The following is a 23554-nucleotide window of genomic DNA, read 5'->3' as shown; positions in this document are numbered from 1 at the left end:
CAATTGGTGTATTTTCAGACAACGCCTTCCAATGCGTGTTCACTGATTGGTGCAGCTCACATCAATCAAGTTTTGCAGCAAGGTTGGTTGAACGCTAGCCGGTTGTTGATGATCCATCAAAAGTCGTCAGTCACTGGTGGAGAGGAGTCGCAGTAATCAGGTAAGGTTTATGATGAGCTCTTTCCTAAACTAAACCGATGATCGTAGATAAGAGTACAATGAAAGCATACCACGTACAAGAGTTACCATAAATGCGTTTGTTTCCAATTGAAAGAATATACATTCAGTGTCAGTTCTATATCGCGATTCTGCCCTTGACTGTATCGGTAGCTATGCGAAGCTAGCTATGTTATGTGTGCCAAATTGATTCAGAGACTGGACTGAGAGAGTCATACGCTTTAACTGGCAGGACTCATGAATTGCATGAATGGCACCGCTTGTTCACGTTGAATAAGGAGCCAGACAATGCCTTATCATTCAAGAGGTTTGCAATGGAAGTAGAGTAAAGGCAAAGCAATTCCACATTGACTCCACAAGCTGAAATAAACTTTTGCTTTCAGTTTTTGATTGTCACCCCCCTCCCCTCTGTTGTTTTTAGTCAAGCAAAGCACACAATGCTGCTTAACTATGCAGTTGGGACATGGTTGAGTCTCACAAGGGAGTGGGTGGGACCAAATGCTGGGCTGGGTTCAAATACTATTTTAAATCCATTTTGATTCATTTGCCTGTGTTCAATTGAGCTTGTCTGGTGAAATGGAACCAACAGAATAGTCCCAGATGTGTAAAACCCACCCATTTGGGGTTGGCACTACAGACACGCTGACGCGAATGCTCAAAGTATTTGAAAGATTTCAAATAGTATTTGAACCCAAGTCTGATTGCATCAGTGTTGTTGTTGATAGACCAGAGAGAAGTACTCAACATACCAGATCAGGTAACCATAATTATGACCTTTGTACACAGATTCAAATCTTGACTGTTTGCAGTAGAGTGATTCCTCTCAAAACTAGAACCAAGACAGACCATGATTTTGGGGATTTTCACAAAATGTAATCCATAGAAGAATTGGGCTCTGTTTTCGTGTGGAATCACACAATACGTCTTGCTGATTACCATCCCTGTCTGCACTCTTATTTCCTTGCATCCTATCTCCTCGCCTAGGCCTAACTCTCAACCATATTGGAGGAGGAGGTCCAAGGACCCTCCCCTCAAACCTTCTACTCCAATGGGTGTTGAGAAGGAAGCAAGCAGAGAGAATGTGAGGTATTGTTGAAGAATGAAACGAGACAGAGCCTCTTCCTAACGTCCTTTCTCTCTCCTCTCTGTACCCAGGCCACCACCATGCAGTTTCTAAGGGGAGTCATGGAGACTGTGTCCGCCGTCTCCAACCTCTTCTCCAACCCCTACCGCGTCAGGGAAGTATCACTGTCGGACTACAGCGGAGGGGGGAAAGTCGAGCTGAAGGAGGAGGGACGCATGGTGCTGTACAAGAACACCCCTTGTCAGAGTTGGGACTGCCTGCTCAAGTGCCCTGATACGCCCACCGTCGCCTTGAGGTGGGTTGGGGGGCAGAGAGAGTGGGATGGGAGAGGACTGGAGGAGAGTGGGATGGGAGAGGACAGGAGGAGAGTGGGATGGGAGAGGACTGGAGGAGAGTGGGATGGGAGAGGACTGGAGGAGAGTGGGATGGGAGAGGACTGGAGGAGAGTGGGATGGGAGAGGACTGGAGGAGAGTGGGATGGGAGAGGACAGGAGGAGAGTGGGATGGGAGAGGACTGGAGGAGAGTGGGATGGGAGAGGACAGGAGGAGAGTGGGATGGGAGAGGACTGGAGGAGAGTGGGATGGGAGAGGACAGGAGGAGAGTGGGATGGGAGAGGACTGGAGGAGAGTGGGATGGGAGAGGACAGGAGGAGAGTGGGATGGGAGAGGACTGGAGGAGAGTGGGATGGGAGAGGACTGGAGGAGAGTGGGATGGGAGAGGACAGGAGGAGAGTGTGATGGGAGAGGACAGGAGGAGAGTGGGATGGGAGAGGACAGGAGGAGAGTGGGATGGGAGAGGACTGGAGGAGAGTGGGATGGGAGAGGACAGGAGGAGAGTGGGATGGGAGAGGACTGGAGGAGAGTGGGATGGGAGAGGACAGGAGGAGAGTGGGATGGGAGAGGACTGGAGGAGAGTGGGATGGGAGAGGACTGGAGGAGAGTGGGATGGGAGAGGACTGGAGGAGAGTGGGATGGGAGAGGACAGGAGGAGAGTGGGATGGGAGAGGACTGGAGGAGAGTGGGATGGGAGAGGACTGGAGGAGAGTGGGATGGGAGAGGACAGGAGGAGAGTGGGATGGGAGAGGACAGGAGGAGAGTGGGATGGGAGAGGACAGGAGGAGAGTGTGATGGGAGAGGACAGGAGGAGAGTGTGATGGGAGAGGACAGGAGGAGAGTGTGATGGGAGAGGACAGGAGGAGAGTGTGATGGGAGAGGACAGGAGGAGAGTGTGATGGGAGAGGACAGGAGGAGAGTGTGATGGGGGATGGAGGTGGAGGAGAATGGGATGGAGGTGGAGGAGAGTGGGATGGAGGTGGAGGAGAGTGGGATGGAGGTGGAGGAGAGTGGGATGGAGGATGGAGGAGGAGGAGAGTGGGATGGAGGATGGAGGAGGAGGAGAGTGGGATGGAGGATGGAGGTGGAGGAGAGTGGGATGGAGGATGGAGGAGGAGGAGAGTGGGATGGAGGTGGAGGAGAGTGGGATGGAGGTGGAGGAGAGTGGGATGGAGGATGGAGGTGGAGGAGAGTGGGATGGAGGTGGAGGAGAGTGGGATGGAGGATGGAGGTGGAGGAGAGTGGGATGGAGGATGGAGGTGGAGGAGAGTGGGATGGAGAGTGGGATGGAGGATGGAGGAGGAGGAGAGTGGGATGGAGGATGGAGGAGAGTGGGATGGAGGTGGAGGAGAGTGGGATGGAGGATGGAGGAGGAGGAGAGTGGGATGGAGGATGGAGGAGGAGGAGAGTGGGATGGAGGATGGAGGAGGAGGAGAGTGGGATGGAGGAGGAGGAGGAGGAGAGTGGGATGGAGGATGGAGGAGGAGGAGAGTGGGATGGAGGAGGAGAGTGGGATGGAGGATGGAGGAGAGTGGGATGGAGGATGGAGGAGGAGGAGAGTGGGATGGAGGATGGAGGAGGAGGAGAGTGGGATGGAGGATGGAGGAGGAGGAGAGTGGGATGGAGGATGGAGGTGGAGGAGAGTGGGATGGAGGATGGAGGTGGAGGAGAGTGGGATGGAGGGTGGAGGAGAGTGGGATGGAGGATGGAGGAGGAGGAGAGTGGGATGGAGGATGGAGGAGGAGGAGAGTGGGATGGAGGAGGAGGAGAGTGGGATGGAGGATGGAGGTGGAGGAGAGTGGGATGGAGGATGGAGGCGAGTGGGATGGAGGTGGAGGAGAGTGGGATGGAGGATGGAGGAGGAGGAGAGTGGGATGGAGGATGGAGGAGGAGGGGAGTGGGATGGAGGATGGAGGAGGAGGAGAGTGGGATGGAGGATGGAGGAGGAGGAGAGTGGGATGGAGGATGGAGGTGGAGGAGAGTGGGATGGAGGTGGAGGAGAGTGGGATGGAGGATGGAGGAGGAGGAGAGTGGGATGGAGGTGGAGGAGAGTGGGATGGAGGATGGAGGTGGAGGAGAGTGGGATGGAGGTGGAGGAGAGTGGGATGGAGGATGGAGGTGGAGGAGAGTGGGATGGAGGATGGAGGTGGAGGAGAGTGGGATGGAGGATGGAGGTGGAGGAGAGTGGGATGGAGGATGGAGGTGGAGGAGAGTGGGGTGGAGGAGAGTGGGATGGAGGATGGAGGTGGAGGAGAGTGGGATGGAGGTGGAGGAGAGTGGGATGGAGGATGGAGGTGGAGGAGAGTGGGATGGAGGTGGAGGTGGAGGAGAGTGGGATGGAGGTGGAGGTGGAGGAGAGTGGGATGGAGGATGGAGGAGGAGGAGAGTGGGATGGAGGATGGAGGTGGAGGAGAGTGGGATGGAGGATGGAGGAGGAGGAGAGTGGGATGGAGGATGGAGGAGGAGGAGAGTGGGATGGAGGATGGAGATGGAGGAGGAGGAGAGTGGGATGGAGGATGGAGGTGGAGGAGAGTGGGATGGAGGATGGAGGTGGAGGAGAGTGGGATGGAGGATGGAGGTGGAGGAGAGTAGGATGGAGGAGGAGGAGAGTGGGATGGAGGAGGAGGAGGAGAGTGGGATGTAGGATGGAGGAGGAGGAGATTGGGATGGAGGATGGAGGTGGAGGAGAGTGGGATGGAGGATGGAGGAGGAGGAGAGTGGGATGGAGGATGGAGGAGGAGGAGAGTGGGATGGAGGAGGAGGAGAGGAGGATGGAGGAGGAGGAGAGTGGGATGGAGGGTGGAGGAGAGGGATGGAGGATGGAGGTGGAGGAGAGTGGGATGGAGGATGGAGGAGGAGGAGAGTGGGATGGAGGATGGAGGTGGAGGAGAGTGGGATGGAGGATGGAGGTGGAGGAGAGTGGGATGGAGGATGGAGGTGGAGGAGAGTGGGATGGAGGATGGAGGTGGAGGAGAGTGGGATGGAGGATGGAGGAGAGTGGGATGGAGGATGGAGGAGGAGGAGAGGAGGATGGAGGAGGAGGAGAGTGGGATGGAGGGTGGAGGAGAGTGGGATGGAGGTGGAGGAGAGTGGGATGGAGGATGGAGGTGGAGGAGAGTGGGATGGAGGATGGAGGTGGAGGAGAGTGGGATGGAGGATGGAGGTGGAGGAGAGTGGGATGGAGGAGGGGGTGGAGAGACCGCAGAAAAATCTTTGTTGTTGGTGATTTTCATACTTGCTGGCTTGAGCCCCTCTTTGTTTCCACCCATTCGACATCTTTCAAGACCTTTTTTTAAGCCTTAGCCCCAACCATCTCTTTAAGAATTCACATGAGTCAGCATGGCATTGTCCTCCAGAAAGTAGTCTCTAAGTAAACTTTCTCCCACGGAGCTTTGTTCATAGCACCTGCTAAATTCAGGGCAGCGATGTCGAGACCTGTAGCTCTTTTGCAGTTGTCCATAACTGTATATCTTTCCAAAAATCTGCGGTAGCGAAGATCATCAATATACTGACCAGGTCCCGGTTTCCCAAAAGCATCTTAAGGCAAAGTTCATTGTTAGAACATTATTATTATTGTTATTATTATTATTATTATTATTATTATTGTTAGGAGCATCTCCGAACTGTTTCCCCAAACTATCGTTATTAACTTTGCACTAGAAAACGCTGGTAATCCAACGCCTGCCTCAGGCCACTCGTAGAACAGTTAAGTGCATTGTTAGATGCTTTTTCTTGCCCTCCCGCATCACTTAATACACAGACGATCTCAGCTAAACATAGAATCACATGGTTTATCCGTCTCTCTGATAACTTCAGAACAAAAGTTGACTACAAATATGAAGTTGCCAATGTCTTTGCAATTGATACAAGCGACGAGTGTGTGTATATATATATAAAAACCGAGATGACTGGATTAAAATATAAACAGCGCACTATAGGCCTATTTCAATCATGTTGAAATACATGACATGTTTATTTTGCTAATTGTATGCTACTGTCTGTAATTTGTCTCAATTTAATTAATGATGTGTAGCCAATAATGTGCCAAATCTTGATTTAGTGCATTATCATAGGGTAAGCATTAGAATAACCCGCCTCAAAATTTGCAGCTGTAGGTGGTAATATCTCTCTAGGAGCTGATCCGTTGTCAGTATTGTGAAATAATTCTAATGTTAAGGTAATATTTGAATGGAGAAAGCTGATCCGAGAGCAGCACTCCCTTTCTTTCGATCCTGTCAGTATGGACACATGCTCCAACAATGCACTTAGTGACCATTCTCTCTGTGTGGTGCTCTGGGAAATGTATGTTACATCTTTGGCCGTTGTAGGAAAGATGCATGGTTAAAACACTAGTAAGCCTAAGTTCCATCGGTCCCTGGCCCGTGACATGAGACTAATCAGGACTCATCTCTCGGCATATCCAGCCCCACCCATTAGCTCAGCCAATCATGGCAAGCCAGGAAGGATACTGTCTTTCTCCCTATATAGGTCAGTGTTTTCTCCTTGGCTAAACTAGGCTTGTAATTGAACGTTTTTGTTAATATTTACAGATCACAAGCAAGTTTTTCACAGATAGAACTGAGTTCCGATTTCCTACTCCTCCTTCCCAGCAAAAGGTGCACTCACTCACTATATTTTATTTCCCAGTCTGTAGGCTTTCCGAGGGGGAGTGAGTCATAAAACCTTTGGAAGAAGAGTAGAACATCTGAATGTAGAGAGGAAGAGGTGAAACGAGAGTTTTCACTCCGCCCAAAATCTGTCCATGAAAAATAAGCCCACGAAGTGAGGAATGTTTGAATGGAGCTCAATGAGTGTCGAATATGCTAAATTGCTACGCGAGGCATATTTGATCGACTAGAACTTTCCTAATGGTTAGGTTGTTAGGACTGCACTAATATAAGTGGACGCACGTGGCATTTCAGCAACGTTGAAAAAAAACAACTGTCGGAGTTGTGCCTGTTGTCATAGAGGACTCATCATGGATATAACCCGTTTTAACATGGACATTGCCATTGAGGGCTTCTAGCACTTTTTTAAGTAGTCAACTGCGTGGGGATTCCTATCAGTTCGGAGCAATCAGCCAATGATGAAGAAAATTGTCTACTTTAAAATGGAGATGGCCTCAATGGGGTTGCCCAGGCTGTCACAGATGCTATAATGACACTGATACAAAGATGAGTCCTCTATCTCAATGGCCTGTTGTTTACATGCATGTCTGCCCTCTCATTGGCTAGAATGGTCCCACTTGATCTCGCCTCCTCACACCTGCATTCCATCTTTGAGGACATATATTTCCATTGTTAATCGACTATCTTGCCAGTATAATGGACAATCTTTGGTCAGGGATCAGCTGACCTTTGGTTGACATCTCCACTTCCTGTCTCCTAGGTTGTTTCAGGTCAACTCCGAGGAGGACGCCATGAACTGGTTCCCCCAGTACGCCCTCAAGCTTCGTCCCTTCTACGAGACCCTCCCCCTCCCCAAGCCAGAGGCAGTCCAGCCAATAGTAGACTGCCTCCGTAGTCACGCTGACTGGAGCTCCGCCCACATCGCCGTGGATACGGGCCTGAGGGAATGCCTGAAGCACAACCACGTCCAGAGGTGAGGTTGTAGAGTCTGGCTATAAGCATGTAATGAGTGGGTTATAAGCATGTTATTACCAAAGAGTTGCTGTAAAGCATTAGGACGTGAGTAATCCCCCGGACAGATCTGCGTCAGATCTGCTACTGTAGAATCTGTCAGGAAGGAATGTGATGGGTGAGATAACAAGCAGCAGTAATTCTGGTGTTTGGGGTTTTCGTCACTGGTTATTTGGACAAATCACGATTTAACAGGTGTTTAGCATTTCAGATTTCAGAAGGGGACGGGACATTCAGCCCGTAACCTGCAGAGAGAGAGAGCAGGTGGGGCTCCTCGTTCTAGCATCTCTTCATCCCTTAACACATATGGACTCAGAACTTAATCGAGCAGCTGACCAATTTACATGAGACTTTAGTTCTGGGTTAACCGATATTGTGGCTTAAGCAATAGGGAATATGTTGATTTTTAAAATGAGCGATGGTCTCCCTCCCTTCCCCTCTCCTCTCTCCCTAATCATATTGATACTTCACACTCCTCACCCTCTCCAGCCAGATAAACGCCAGGGACGCTGCTGGTCAGACCCCGTTACACCTGGCGTGTGAGCGGGGGGAAGTGGCATGTGTCAGAGAGCTGCTGGAGGAGTGCCAGGCTCGCACCGACATCAAAGACAAGAACGGGGAGACGCCAATGCATTGTGCCGCCAAGCAGGACTCGGCTACTATTATACAGGTGTGACACACACACACACACACACACACACACACACACACACACACACACACACACACACACACACACACACACACAGAGTCGTGTACAGCTAACCTTGTGGGGACACACAATTCCGTGCTTCTACACCTGCATTGCTTGCTGTTTGGGGTTTTAGGCCGGGTTTCTGTACAGCACTTTGAGATATCAGCTGATGTAAGAAGGGCTTCATAAATACATCTGATTTGATTCAGTCCCATTCAAAATCCAATGTAACCCTAAACCTAACCCGTACTCGTACCCTAACCTTAACCCTAACCACCCTAAATTAGCATTTAATCTAGTGGGGACTAACAAAATGTTTGTTTGTTTACTATTCTTGTGGGGACATCTGGTCATTATGAACACCTCCTCTTTCCATGACATAGACTGACCAGGTGAATCCAGATGAAAGCTATGATCCCTTATTGATGTCACCTGTTAAATCCACTTCAATCAGTGTAGATGAAGGGGAGGAGACAGGTTACAGAAGGATTTTTAAGCCTTGAGACAATTGAGACATGGATTGTGTGTGTCATTCAGAGGGTGAATGGGAAAGACAAAATATTTAACTGACTTTTAACTGGGTATGTTAGTTGCCAGGCAGACTGGTTTGTGTCAATGGGGGGGTGCAACTCAATATTAGGAAGGTGTTCCAAATGTTTGGTATACTCAGTGTAAGACGCCCCATGCACTGTGCTGCCAAACAGTTTCAAGTTCCAGTTTGTACCTATACCAATATGACAGTCATAGACACTGCATTACATGGGAACAGGGCAGGCTGGCCTGAGTGCAGTTGCCAACAACCCGATTTTTCCAGTTTCCAGGGATACAGCTATTTTCAACCTAGCTTCCTTTTTCTAGTGAAAATGTGTGAACTCCGCTCAGGCGTTTCTCTCATGCCTGCTACGTCAGGTTAATGTCGGGCTAACATAAACCAGGCAGCGGGTGGGGGCTCCGGGTGGTGGGGCCAGTCACAGGTAGCCAGTCTCAGAAAGGGGACATTGACTCTACTGCGAAGGCAAGGCAGGGCTGTGCTAGTTCTTTTAGTGCAGTGCTGGGTGGTACTCATTAGTCCACACTGTAGCAAAAGAGAGTTTCTCGTTGGACAAATTCTGCTAGGTCTCTCCTTGTTTTGGCCTGTTTTCTTCTTCTGTTTGATTGCTATTGAATGCAACCCTGCTTTTCAGTGTACGTGTTGAAGTACTAGCGCTCTGCGTCTCCGATCCGTGTATCCCAGATATTACTCTGCTGCGGCCGGGGCCCAGAACTGTCAGGACAGGGACAGGACCCGGCTGCTGTTATGCAGGTCAGACTGAGGACTCTGGGTCACCTCTCTATAGCTGTTAGTACACAACGCTGTCTGTTCTCTGTATTCAGATCAGCTACAAGACTGCTGCAGTACTTCTGCTGTTCCTTCCTTCTGTCCTTTTTGAATGGATTTTCAGGGTTTCAGAACACATTTGGAGGGAATAGTCACGATCTCACTCGCAGTTAAACATGTGATGTTTTATTCGCTTTTTTAAGTTTAAAAACGTATACAGATGGCCTTCATCAGAAACGTATACATTGCAATTAAAATGTCGAAAGCAAGGTCCCTATTAAAATGTGTCTGCTTTTGGTTTCTCCCTCCTCTAGGCGCTGTGCAGTAGGATGTGTGCGGGGGTGAATGAGCTGAACGGGGCGGGGGAGACGCCCCTCCATGTTTCTTGTCGCCTCGGGAGGGTAGAGGCCGTGAACGCCCTCCTGGGGGGAGGAGCTCGCTGTGACATCATCGGGGGCAGTGGCTACCCAATCCATGCCGCCATGAAGTACAGTGAGAAGGGGTGAGAGCACTGATTGGCGAAGAGGGAATGGTGATGAATGTTGATTGGCTCTTTCATTAGCTAAGGGAGAATGGAGAACACTGATTGGTGGTATAGTGGTGAGAGGAGATTGCCGTGTCCCAAATCTACCCCCTAGCTCCTGTCTTCCCCGCAGTTTTTGCAGATGTGAAGGCGCTGGATAGGTCAAACAAGATTCCACTACATTGTTTACAATTCTCTCACTCTTCTTTCTACCTTTCTCTCTCTCGCTCCCTCCTCTCGCTCCCTCACCCTCCTCTCTCGCTCCCTCACCCTCCTCTCTCGCTCCCTCTCTCGCTCCCTCTCTCGCTCCTCTCTCGCTCCTCTCTCGCTCCCTCTCTCGCTCCTCTCTAGTTGTGCTGAGGCTGTCCTGGATGCAGACCCAGGTCAGCTACAGGTAGAAGATGCCGTCTATGGAGGAACCCCCCTACACTGGTGCAAGACTGCAGAGGTAGAGGGAACACTTTACAATTACACTTACACTTTTTCACCCAAAATGAATTGTGATAAAATACTTTAATTGCCCCTCCATGATAAAATCGGAGGAACTTTGGATCTGTTTCCGTCCGTTCGTACCTACTAACATGCTTACCAGGGTTTCCATTTACCGACTTTTGGCCGATGAAAAAAACTATAAATAAATGTTTTGCTTGCCAAATTGTCCGTCTATAGTTTAATTTGCCTAATTTTGTGAAAAGAATTGCTACTATTTTTTATTTCTCAACTGGTAATTGAAACGCGCCACCCAATCGGCGTTCTAGTGCATAAGACACGGTAGGGAGACTATCAGCGTGTCACCCACCACTTTACAATGTGAGCTGGAGGCAGTATGCATTTTGAAAACATATACTTAATAGTTTGAAACCTCAAACTTTTACTTCATATTCTGAGGCATGTCTTACCTTGCTTCAAAGTAGCCTAGTCAAAAGCAGTTATGGTCTTCCCCATTGAAACCTGCATTTCTCTCCTGTTCTATTGGTTTCTGACGTTCTTTCGTTGTCCAGAAGCCAAAGCCACAATCCTAGTCATATTAGAAACTCTTCCTAGTGTTTTCCCACAAATTGCATTTTGGCAAATGACGTTGTATTGGCTGCTTCGTTACAGGAGTTGCACGTAATGTTAAGATGAATTACCATAATCTAAATGTGATTTCTGTCATTCTGAGCATTGTGGGTGGACGCCCTACTGGGTTACACACCCAATGCAAATGGGTCCGGTAAATCTCTCAAATGTCCGGTAAATTAAAATCTTGCCGGTCATGTTGTCCGGCGTCTTTTTCCTAACGGAAACCCTGGTACGTACGTTAGTCACACGCGATATCTCCGACACCACTCACCTGATTTATTTTACATTTTTTAACCAAACTCGGGTGACTGATGCGTCTTGCCATAGAGATCCGGCATTTGTGAAACTACACTGATTGGCCCAAAGGGGGCGATATAGTAATCAGCTGAACTGAGAAACTTTGAACAAGCATTTCTCCTGTCCCGTTGAGCTCCAGTCATGACACTTTGTACTGTATATGCTTCTCCTCATGAGAAACAGGAAACGTGGGTGAATGCATCTCGCTGTGGAGATCCAACATGTGACAAAACTACACTGAGTGGGCCAAGGGGGCGCTGTATCATTCTGTAGGGGACAACATGTTTACTACTGTTGCTAGTTAAACGTACTGAAACCTGAAGTACCTACTTGTTTCTATGTATCAAGTTATGGTCAAACAGATATTATTTACAAGTCTGTGTTAAACATGGCTAAGTGCTATCATGCTTTCCCTCCCAAACACCCCCCCCAGATGTGTCGTACGCTGCTGGAGCGAGGTTGCTTGGTGAACTACCTCAGTAAGACAGGGGAGAGTGCACTGCACGTCCTGACCAAGAGGGGGCGCTTCGATGCTTCCATGGTGCTGCTCACACACGGTGCGGAACCCAACCTCAAGGGTCAGGATGGGAACACAGCCCTGCATCTGGCTATGAAGGTATGTAGGGAGGGGGTGTGGTGTGTGTGTGTGTCACACAGAGGGGAAACACGGCCCTGCTTCTGGCTATGAAGGTAGGGAGGTGTGTGTGTGTGTGTGTGTGTGTGTGTGTGTGTGTGTGTGTGTGTGTGTGTGTGTGTGTGTGGTTTATGTGTCACACAGAGGGGAAACACGGCCCTGCTTCTGGCTATGAAGGTAGGGAGGGTGTGTGTGTGTGTGTGTGGTTTATGTGTCACACAGAGGGGAAACACAGCCCTGCCTCTGGCTATGAAGGTAGGGAGGGTGTGTGTGTGTGTGGTTTGTGTGTCACACAGAGGGGAAACACGGCCCTGCTTCTGGCTATGAAGGTAGGGAGGGTGTGTGTGTGTCACACAGAGGGGAAACACGGCCCTGCCTCTGGCTATGAAGGTAGGGAGGGTGTGTGTGTGTTTGGTTTATGTGTCACACAGAGGGGAAACACAGCCCTGCCTCTGGCTATGAAGGTAGGGAGGTGTGTGTGTGTGTGGTTTATGTGTCACACAGAGGGGAAACACGGCCCTGCCTCTGGCTATGAAGGTAGGGAGGGGGTGTTTGTTGCACTCAGTGGGAGTTTAATGCTTCGGTAACCTTCCTCTTTATCTCAAATATATGAATCCCCTCAACAATATGACAAATGATTAGGGGTACGGTCTAGGGTTAGATGGAAATGATTAGGGGTGCAGTCTTTTAAAAAAAAAAAAATATATATATATATATATATATATATATTTATTTATTTATTTATTTATTTTTTAACCTTTTATTTAACCAGGTAGGCTAGTTGAGAACAAGTTCTCATTTACAACTGCGACCTGGCCAAGATAAAGCAAAGCAGTTCGACACATACAACAACACAGAGTTACACATGGAATAAACAAACATACAGTCAATAATACAGTACAAAAAATCTATATACAGTGTGTGCAAATGAGGTAGGATCAGGGAGGTAAGGCAATAAATAGGCCATGGTGGTGAAGTAATTACAATATAGCAATTAAACATTGGAATGGTAGATGTGCAGAAGATGAATGTGCAAGTAGAGCTACTGGGGTGCAAAGGAGCAAGATAAATAAATACAGTATGGGGATGAGGCAGTTGGATGGGCTATTTACAGATGAGCTATGTACAGGTGCAGTGATCTGTGAGCTGCTCTGACAGCTGGTGCTTAAAGCGAGTGAGGGAGATATCAGTCTCCAGCTTCAGTGATTTTTGCAGTTCGTTCCAGTCATTGGCAGCAGAGAACTGGAAGGAAAGACGGACAAAGAAAGAATTGGCTTTGGGGGTGACCAGTGAGATATACCTGCTGGAGCGCGTGCTACGGGTGGGTGCTGCTATGGTGACCAGTGAGCTGAGAGAAGGCCGGGCTTTACCTAGCAGAGACTTGTAGATGACCTGGAGCCAGTGGGTTTGGCGACGAGTATGAAGCGAGGGCCAGCCAACGAGAGTGTACAGGTCGCGGTGGTGGGTAGTATATGGGGCTTTGGTGACAAAACGGATGGCACTATGATAGACTGCATCCAATTTTTTGAGTAGAGTGTTGGAAGCTATTTTGTAAATGACATCGCCGAAGTCAAGGATCGGTAGGATGGTCAGTTTTACGAGGGTATGTTTGGCAGCATGAGTGAAGGATGCTTTGTTGCGAAATAGGAAGCCGATTCTAGATTTCATTTTGGATTGGAGATGTTTAATGTGAGTCTGGAAGGAGAGTTTACAGTCTAACCAGACACCTAGGTCAGAGCCATCCAGAGTAGTGATGCTGGACAGGTGGGCAGGTGCGGGCGATCTGTTGAAGAGCATGCATTTAGTTTTACTTGCATTTAAGAGCAGTTGGAGACCACGGAAGGAGTGTTGTATGGCATTGAAGCTCGTTTGGAGGTTAGTTAACACCGTTTCCAAGGAAGGGCCAGATATATTCAGAATGGTGTCGTCTGCATAGAGGTGGATCAGGGAATCACCCGCATATGTCGTTGATTTTTACAGAGAAAAGAGCCGGCCCGAGAATTGAATCCTGTGATACCCCCATAGAGACTGCCAGAGGTCCGGAAAACAGGCCCTCCGATTTGACACACTGAACTCTATTTGAGAAGTAGTTGGTGAACCAGGCGAGGCAGTCATTTGAGAAACCAAGGCTATTGAGTCTGCCGATAAGAATACGGTGATTGACAGAGTTGAAAGCCTTGGCCAGGTCGATGAAGACAGCTGCACAGTAATGTCTCTTATCGATGGCGGTTATGATATCGTTTAGTATCTTCAGCGAGGCCGAGGTGCACCCGTGACCAGCTCGGAAACCGGATTGCACAGCGGAGAAGGTATGGTGGGATTCGAAATGGTCAGTGATCTATTTATTGACTTGGCTTTCGAAGACTTTAGAATGGCAGGGCAGGATGGATATCGGAATGATTAGAGGTACGGTCTAGGGTTAGACGGGAATGATTAGGGGTACGGTCTAGGGTTAGAATTTGGACACTACATAGTCCCTTCCCGTTCATGACCCCTTGTTTTCCTCTATGACCCCTCCTTCCGTGATCTTTACTCTCTGACCCCTGCTGTTTCGCTACTTACAGATGGACCACATGGAACTGATCAAGGCTCTGATCGTGTTTGGAGCCGACGTGGAGATGCACAATGACCTGGGAGAGACTCCCGGATTGATAGCAGCACGCACTAGTAAAGGTGAGAGGGAAGAAAGAGCAGAGGGAGGGAAAAAGGAGGATGGGGGGAGAGGGTGAGACACCCGGACTCAAAGCATCACGCACTAGTAAAGGTAAGAGGGGGGGGAGATAGAGTAGGTGGATAGAGTGAGCAAAGGGAACGATATAATAAATGGGTGGATGAATTAATGAGAAAATTAGGAGTGTTAGTTCCTTGGTGCCTTTATAAAACGGTGACGTCACAAGCCAGCACATGAATGAATCCTAACACAACAACAATCTAACGTTGATGTGGATATTAATGAATTCAGAAGCATGTGTTATTGTGGATGATATAGCATGCATATGTTAGGGCTGTGTGAACATTAATATAACATTAACTACAGTATATTGTGTTCATTGATCATGTGATCTCTGCTCATTGCTCGATTACATTGATTAGTCAGCTGTTTGAAATGTGCTGAAATGATCATAGGCCTTACGCTCGAGGGTGGGTCAAATTGCGGGGGACTTTCTGGGAATTACTATTTCCTGGGTTTTTTCACCAACACTTGATTTGTCAGCCACTGTCACTTAGGAAGCCAGCAGCCTGAGACGGGTTGTTAGCTAAGCTAACGTTTGTAAAGCTAGCGAGGTAGCTGAATATTATAGCTAAAAAAGCTTAGCTTGCTGCCAAAGAGCTTGCTAAGACTATGTATATACAATCAAAGAAATATATAATGTTATTTCAAAACATTGTCAGTGGTTTATAGCATTAATGTAAGCTAGCTAATGAAAGCTAATCAGTGCTGGATGCTTTCACGTTTATCTTGTGTGGGTTTGTTGCTCTTAGCTAGCACACGGACAATCAGTAGCATACTGCAGTAGTGAGACATGGGACAAATTACCAACATAGTTGGATCCTTCATTTGTTTTTACATTACACAATAAACGTTCATGAGAACCGTCAGCCCTCGAATGCTAGCTAACTAATGTTAGATTGCATGTCAGAGTTCAATCAAGCTAACTAACGTGAGCAAGCAGGGATTTTAGCTAGCAGGTCGTATTGAAAGCTAGCTACGTCCTATCAAATCTGTTGCCTGGTGTTAATTTCTGTATTTTTGAAGTTATTGTCCATGTCAATCAACCCCTCTGTTGTGGTTTCCATGGCTATACATTTATATAGTTGTTATTGATTGACTAATCGATTGAAAGTATCTCAATACAAAATAATACATGTTATCTATGTCTTTCTATGGAAACCATGCGTGTTGTCCAAATCGGCGTGTGTGATTGTTTGTGTGTCATGTGTGAATGCCTGTATGATCTTTTTTTACCACTCCTCCCTCTCTCTCAGCAATCTCTTTTTTTCTCTCTGTAACTGACTGTGAAATTGAATGCATGCTTTGTTAAAGTTCTTCAGTTCATTTTGCTCTCTCTTCCCACTCTCTCTCTCCTGACCTACTCTTTCTCTCTCTCTCTCCCCACTTTCTCCCAACCTACTATTTTACTCTCTCTCATTCTCTCTCCCATTCTCTCTCTCTCTTTCTCTCTCTCATCTCCCCTCTCCTTCTCTCTCTCTCCTTCCTACCTGTCATTGTGTGTGCATGTCTCTAACCCTGTGGCTTGGTGTGTTGATTGACTGAAGGCTCCAACAGAAAGGTGCTACTGGACATGCTGTGTAGTGTAGGGGTACAGCGTTGTGCCCCACCCTCCTCCCCTCTCAACACCCATCCTCCCCCCAAGAAGGCTGCTTCGTCACCAGGCCTAGGTAAAGCCCCCCATCCTCAATCCCCAAATGTCTCTTTGACCCTTCTCCTCCTGGGGTCATATGTATCAAGCATCTCAGAGTAGGAGTGCTAGGATCAGTTTTGCCGTTCTGATCATAATGAGTTTGATAGAGGGCATCTGATCTTAGATCAGCACTCTTGCTCTGAGATGCTTTATGAATACAGGCCCTGATACCATTTTATCTTTCACCCGCTGACCCCCAACCCCAGAACCTCCCTCCCTCTCTCTTCTCTGACCCCCAACACCAATACCCCAGAACTTCCCTCCCTTCCTCTACTCTGACCCCCAATACCCCAGAACCTCCCTCCCTCCCTCTCTCTGCTCTGACTCCCAACCCCAATACCCCAGAACCTCCCTCCCTCTCTCTTCTGACCCCCAATACCCCAGAACCTCCCTCCCTCTCTCTTCTCTGACTCCCAATACCCCAGAACCTCCCTCCCTCTCTCTTCTCTGACCCCCAATACCCCAGAACCTCCCTCCCTCTGCTCTGACCCCCAACCCCAATACCCCAGAACCTCCCTCCCTCTCTCTTCTCTGACCCCTCCTTTATTTGATGGTGTTTTATCCGTTCTTTCATCCCCTCTTTTTGTTTTCTCTCTTTTCGTTACTGAAGTCTCCCTCTCTCCGGCAGCGTGATCCTCCTTACCTTATGGTCTTCTCCTTTTGAAGACTTTCTGCTTCCATTTGAAAAGGATTTCTTATTTTTCTTTTTCTTTCTTTCTTTCTTTCTCTCTTTTTCTCACTCTTTTTTTTCTTTCGTTTTTCTCCCTTTTTCTTTTCATCAATCCGTTCGAACATTAATCTGTTTTGTTTTTAATTCATCCTTCCCTCTGCTATCGCTCCATGTTTGTATTCATCCCTCTCTTCTCTCCCTGCATTTTGAATTATGCTGGTACTTCTCCCCTCTCTTCTGTCTCTTCCCACTTCTCTCACTCCCTTTTCCCCCAGGCTCATCCCCTTCTCTCTGTCCCTCTCTTCCATTCCACTCTGCGCTCCTATTGGTTGATTAGACCTGGGTCCTTGTCTGTGATTGGCCGATAGGGTTCGAGGACATCATGCACGTTGCGGCGGCGGTGGGAGCGATGAGTCGTGGCCGGGAGGAAGTGGACGGGTTCAAAACAGGAAGCAGGAAGTGCGTTTCTGTGTATTTTATTTTGGTTATTTAGATATTTATCCGTTTTTTTCTTCATTCAAAGTACTGCTGATCTGTGTGACTCGTTGGTTGGTTGATTATTACACCAGTTTGAATGAATAGTCAAGTGTACAATATAGACAAATGACTTATATATTGTCTGAATGGCTTGTTCCTCTCTCTCCTACTGTGTAAGAGTCACTCTAATGGCCTCCTCTCTCCTCTAGGATAGATAGACTGCTATGTAAGAGTCACTCTAATGGCCTCCTCTCGCTCTAGGATAGACAGACTGCTATATAAGAGTCACTCTAATGGCCTCCTCTCTCTGTAGGATAGACAGACTGCTATGTAAGAGTCACTCTAATGGCCTCCTCTCTCTGTAGGATAGACAGACTGCTGTGTCTGGATGGAGGGGGCATTAAAGGCTTGGTTCTGATCCAGTTGTTAATCGCCCTGGAGAAAGAGGCAGGCAGGCCCATCAAGGAACTCTTTGACTGGGTTTCTGGGACCAGCACAGGGGGCATACTGGCCCTGGCTATCATCCATGGTGAGCTGTTACTGTGTGTTTATTATGAGTGTCTGTGTGCAGAGAAACTTAAATGGTGTCATGTATGTGTTTTATATAGTTGATATGGTCCTCAATATTTTTCATGGATTGTTTTTTTTTCATACAAAGTTGTCCCTAACTTCTTAAAGAGCAGCCTTGAACCGTAGACCCTTTCAACATTGAAAGTGTTTGTTTGTGAGATGCTGTCGTACCTTTCCAGGTAAGGATATGGAGTAAATCTCTCTCTCCCTCTCTTCTCTCTCTCTCCAGGTAAGGATATGGAGGAAATCTCTCTTCTCTCTCTCTCTTCTCTCTCTCTCCAGGTAAGGATATGGAGGATATCTCTCCCTATCTCTCTCTCTCTTCTCTCTCTCTCCAGGTAAGGATATGGAGGATATCTCTCCCTATCTCTCTCTCTCTTCTCTCTCTCTCCAGGTAAGGATATGGAGGAAATCTCTCTCTCCCTCTCTCTCCAGGTAAGGATATGGAGTAAATCTCTCTCTCCCTCGCTCTCTCTCTCTCTCTCTCTCTCTCCAGGTAAGGATATGGAGTATCTGCGATGCCTCTACTTCCGTATGAAGGAGCAGGTGTTCAAGGGGTCGCGACCCTACGAGTCGGCCCCTCTGGAGGACTTCCTGAAGAAAGAGTTCGGAGAGAACACCATGATGACAGATGTACGGCACCCCAGGTAACCATGGAAACACTTTGGCTTTGTCTGATTGGTCAATTCAGGGTGCTGCTGTAATACTAACACTTTCATTAGCTTCAATTGTATATTCATTAGCTATACATGTATGTTTTCTCCCATCCTGAAGTATCCTTTGTCTCTCTAATATTGTCTGTGTGTGTCTCTCTGTGTCTCTCCACAGGGTGATGGTGACCAGTGTGCTGGCAGACAGACATCCAGGAGAGCTCCATCTCTTTAGGAACTACGACCCCCCCTCCCTGGCCAGAGAACGCCCCTACGCTGCCACAGCCACCTTCCTTCCCCTCACCATACCACAAGGTAACAGAGTGGGGGGGGGGGGCTGTGTTTGTGTTGTACCTCAGTGTGTGTGTGTGACGTGATAATGGCCATGTACTCTTCTAATCTCCACCCGGCACAGCCAGGGGGTTCCTCTCTAGGTTTCTTCCTAGGTTCCTGCCTTTCTAGGGAGTTTTTCCTAGCCACCGTGCTTCTACATCTGCTTTGCTTGCTGTTTGGGGTTTGAGGCTGGGTTTCTGTATAAGCACGTTGTGACATCTGCTGATGTAAAAAGGGCTTTATAAATACATTTGATGGATAATGATCGCCCTGTGGGTCTAGGTGTCGGTGTTGTTTGGAGAGTGTGTGTCAGGGCCAGCTGTGTTTCCATCTGGTGGTGGTATGAGTGTGTGTGTTGTTGTTTCAGGATGGGAGGATGAGGATGTGTTGATAGTTGGATACACTCAGGAACCTGCGAAAAAACTTAGGAAGGTGACAGACCAAGGTGGTGTGTGTGTTATGTCTCTGTGTGTGTGTGTGTTGTCTCTCTGTGTGTGTGTGTGTGTGTCTCTGTGTGTGTGTGTGTTGTCTCTGTGTGTGTGTGTTGTTCTGTGTGTGTGTGTTGTCTGTGTGTGTCTGTTGTCTGTGTGTGTGTGTGTGTGTTTGTCTGTGTGTGTGTGTGTTGTCTCTGTGTGTGTGTGTTATGTCTGTGTGTGGTCTGTCTGTCTGACTGTCTGTATGTGTGTTATGTCTCTGTGTGTGTGGTCTGTCTGTCTGACTGTCTGTGTGTTTGGTCTCTCTGTGTGTGCTTGTGATGCCTGTTCTCTCTGAGTGAGTGTGTGGAGGTGAAAGGGTCACAGTGAAGATGCTTGGTGAATCTGCTCTCACACCTCACCAATTTAACGTAAACTTTTTTCTTCATCAATCATAATTTTGTCTGATTGATTGGTTGATTTGATGCTTAGCCCCAACCCTCTCGGCCTATCAGAGCAGGTCGTGTGGAGAGCCGCCCGTTCCAGTGGCGCCGCCCCCACCTACTTCCGACCAATGGGCCGGTTTCTGGACGGAGGGCTGCTGGCCAATAACCCGACACTGGATGCCATGACTGAGATCCACCAATACAACAAATCCCTGAAAGCAGAGGTGTGACTCTAAGAAGTTTCATCTAAAATGTTCCTTTTGTACTGAATCGTCTGTTTAACATCTCTGTCTCTCTGTCTCTCTCTCTCTCTCTCTCTCTGTTTATTTTGAATGTAGGGGCGTGGCTTAGAGGTGCAGCGTCTAGGTGTGGTGGTTTCTTTAGGGACAGGTAGGAGCTTTATATTGGTATATTATAATATGTAGAAATCATATGGATGTGTATATTATGATATTTATTGGGACAGGTAGGAGATTTATATTGGTATATTATAATATGTAGAAATCATATGGATGTGTATATTATGATATTTATTGGGACAGGTAATAGCTTTATATTGGTATATTATAATATATAGAAATCATATGGATGGTAATATGTCATATTTATTGGGACAGGTAAGAGCTTTATATTGGTATATTATAATATATAGAAATCATATGGATGGTAATATGTCATATTTATTGGGACAGGTAAGAGCTTTATATTGGTATATTATAATATGTAGAAATCATATGGATGTGTATATTATGATATTTATTGGGACAGGTAATAGATTTATATTGGTATATTATAATGTAGAAATCATATGGATGGTAATATGTCATATTTATTGGGACAGGTAAGAGCTTTATATTGGTATATTATAATATATAGAAATCATATGGATGGTAATATGTCATATTTATTGGGACAGGTAAGCCTCCCCAGGTAGTGGTGAACTCTGTAGATGTGTTCAGACCCTCCAACCCTCTGGAACTGGCTAAGAGCTTTGTAGGCGCCAAGGAGCTGGGCAAGATGCTGGTGGACTGCGTGAGTTGGTTTAACGATTGTTTGATTTATTGTGAGTGACCTTTTATCCTGCATACTGTTTAGTTAAGTGTTTGAGTTAGTGAAACGTAGGTGACACTAATAGTTGATTGGAATTCATATAAAAAAACTTCACATTTTCATTCAACATTTCAGCTCTGAAACCAATGTCCTAGTAGTCCCTGTATGAAGAGGTCCCTGTTGTATTACTCATCTACAACATACACTGATTTCCTCTGTCTCTCTCCCTCTCCTTCTGTCTGTCAGTGTACAGACTCTGATGGCTGTGCTGTGGACAGGGCCCGGTCCTGGTGTGAGATGATTGATACTGTCTACCACAGGTCAGTCTGACACTAACCTCATCATACTGATACTGTCTACCACAGGTCAGTCTGACACTAACCTCATCATACTGATACTGTCTACCACAGGTAGACAATGCTTTTTTTGTCCACTCAGTGTATGGTGTCTGTCTCTGTTGTACATTGGAAATGGAAAGTTTTAACCCTTTGCTCTCATACCTATAAACGGGTTGAAAATGATAGATTTGTGCTCCAGTAAGCACCTAAACTGGAACTTAGTGGCTGTACAGTGACCTGATACACATGAGGTCAGAGCTCAGTCTGCTTCCCAGCTCTGTGTGGGGTTTGACTGACAGATGTTCTGAACTTCAGCACCACGTGCAGAAACAAGCTGCCCCCATCCCTCCCGCTAATTAGGCAACTTTTGCAAATGTTTTGTCTTGGTGAGGGGAAACGCTGTAAATGAAGATGACTGGACGTATTTTGAAAGATGCCGCCCTTGGGGATTCTAATAAATGATGTCATACAAGCAGGCAGACAGCTGTGAGTGTAAATGTGCACTTCGCGTCTCCAAATCAGTGAAACTCATGTCGTATACAGTGTCAGCGTTTTTATGATCACGGTTTGTTGTTCAGTTACAAGATGACGTGGCGTCATACCCTGGGTTGTTCTGAACACAATCAGCCTGTGTTTGTTTATTGTGAAGGAAATTTGGCGCGGCACACGCACCTGAATGCACTCAGGACTCCTTTCTATGGGCGCCTAAATTACAATCTGTCTGCCTTGTGAAAGCCTAACACTGTAAGACCCTATTTTAGAACTTAACTAGTCATGTTGGCAATGGAACAAGCTTTCGCATGATGCCCACCTGACCCAAATTGCAATTTATAATGGACCGTTTTTGGATTGTGTGAACATCAACAGTAATTGTGTAACTGCAGGGTTGTGTTCCAAACAAATCAACTACAAGTGTGCTTGATCAAGTTCCTCAATGGCACAGCTAGGAGAGGTCTAAACAACACCGTATCGTTAACTGTTCACACTCTGGAGAGGCATCTCCCCACTTGGAGACTCCAGTTAGTCCTCATTGAAACCCGTGTCATTTTTTTTTTCTCTTACGTTGCACCTACCCCATGTTTTCCAGGAATATTCTTATGTTACTCAATGTATCCAGAGTATTTTCAGTTTTCGTTGTCAACAAATGCAGTGAAAAGAACAGTAAATGTAAAATGCACATAAAGCCAAGTGTTTGGATTCAGTCTGGTCTTGGTGAACTGTTGTCCTCAGCTTCAGTCTGGTCATGGTGAACTGTTGTCCTCAGCTTCAGTCTGGTCATGGTGAACTGTTGTCCTCAGCTTCAGTCTGGTCATGGTGAACTGTTGTCCTCAGCTTCAGTCTGGTCATGGTGAACTGTTGTCCTCAGCTTCAGTCTAATCATTTCCCCATTATCTCCAAACTGTTCCCTTTCAATTGCTACAGTGGTTATGCGTTTCATATTTATTCTGTAAGAAACATTTCAAGTTGGCCCTATCCATAAAGGCCAATTCCCACAAGTGTAACAGGTTAAAAACATTCTGTGTGACAGTATGGTGTGTGTGCTCTTGTTGAACTAGCCTGCTCTCTCCTACCCATCCCCCCCCCCCAGACTGAGCCCCCAGCTCTCCCAGGAGGTGATGCTGGATGAGGTGAGTGACGCCGTGCTGGTGGACATGCTGTGGGAGACCCAGATGTACCTCTACGAACAGAGGGAGAACGTCCAACTCCTGGCACAGCAACTACTCAACGGCTACTAAGAGGAGAGGCAGAGGAGAGGCAGGGATGGGATCATGCTATGGGAATCCCAGATGGACATCATACTACTACTGGCACAACAGGGGTTTGTTCATTACGCCGATTCTGTGGCAAAACATTTTGTCAACGGAAGCAAATGGAACGAAACGGGGAGTGACCTACCAATACCTACCTACCAATTTGTTCAGTAGAAACTCATTTTCTATTGGGGTGTAATCATTGTGTAGATGAAAATGTACTTGAAAAAGCTCCGAGCAAATGTCCATAACCTGATGTTTTGTCAGATATAGAGGAAGAGAGACACACAGAGAGGGGAAGAGGTAGAGTGACACACAGAGAGGGGAAGAGGTAGAGAGACACACAGAGAGGGGAAGAGGTAGAGAGACACACAGAGAGGGGAAGAGGTAGAGAGACACACAGAGAGGGGAAGAGGTAGAGAGACACACAGAGAGGGGAAGAGGTAGAGAGACACACAGAGAGGGGAAGAGGTAGAGAGACACACAGATAGGGGAAGAGGTAGAGAGACACACAGAGAGGGGAAGAGGTAGAGAGACACACAGAGAGGGGAAGAGGTAGAGAGACACACAGAGAGGGGAAGAGGTAGAGAGACACACAGAGAGGGGAAGAGGTAGAGAGACACACAGAGAGGGGAAGAGGTAGAGAGACACACAGAGAGGGGAAGAGGTAG

General features: G+C 47.4%; 1 protein-coding gene across 3 annotated transcripts; it reads left to right on the top strand.

The window, feature by feature from the left end:
* Positions 1 to 22: 22 nt before the first annotated feature.
* pla2g6 (phospholipase A2, group VI (cytosolic, calcium-independent)) lies at positions 23 to 23406 on the top strand. Of its 3 annotated transcripts, XM_045690955.1 has the most exons (19): positions 23 to 160; positions 1333 to 1556; positions 6983 to 7195; positions 7723 to 7903; positions 9560 to 9747; positions 10120 to 10216; positions 11561 to 11743; positions 14326 to 14434; positions 16040 to 16162; positions 17224 to 17314; positions 17698 to 17861; positions 18399 to 18549; positions 18731 to 18867; positions 19253 to 19330; positions 19814 to 19968; positions 20083 to 20134; positions 20661 to 20776; positions 21041 to 21114; positions 22721 to 23406. In XM_045690955.1, exons 2-19 carry the CDS (start codon positions 1342 to 1344, stop codon positions 22866 to 22868), a joined length of 2475 nt encoding a protein of 824 aa, XP_045546911.1. In that variant the 5' UTR covers positions 23 to 160; positions 1333 to 1341; the 3' UTR covers positions 22869 to 23406. The 3 variants fall into 3 exon arrangements, with proteins under 3 accessions (XP_045546911.1, XP_045546913.1, XP_045546912.1); XM_045690957.1 differs by lacking the exon at positions 16040 to 16162 and having other exon boundaries at positions 22721 to 23289; XM_045690956.1 differs by lacking the exon at positions 19253 to 19330 and having other exon boundaries at positions 22721 to 23287.
* The last annotated feature ends 148 nt before the right edge of the window (positions 23407 to 23554 follow it).

This window comes from Salmo salar, chromosome ssa12 (genome assembly GCF_905237065.1).
Source record: "Salmo salar chromosome ssa12, Ssal_v3.1, whole genome shotgun sequence".
Taxonomy (NCBI): Eukaryota; Metazoa; Chordata; class Actinopteri; order Salmoniformes; family Salmonidae; genus Salmo; species Salmo salar.
This window is presented reverse-complemented; position numbering and strand designations above follow the sequence as displayed.

Bases quoted from the DNA above. Each gene is read 5' to 3' on its own strand.
- pla2g6 (XM_045690955.1), top strand. From the start codon at position 1,342: ATGCAGTTTCTAAGGGGAGTCATGGAGACTGTGTCCGCCGTCTCCAAC. The intron at 16,163-17,223 runs GTAAAGCCCCCC...ATTGGCCGATAG, and splicing joins TGCTTCGTCACCAGGCCTAG to GGTTCGAGGACATCATGCAC. The intron at 19,331-19,813 runs GTGGTGTGTGTG...TCGGCCTATCAG, and splicing joins TAGGAAGGTGACAGACCAAG to AGCAGGTCGTGTGGAGAGCC.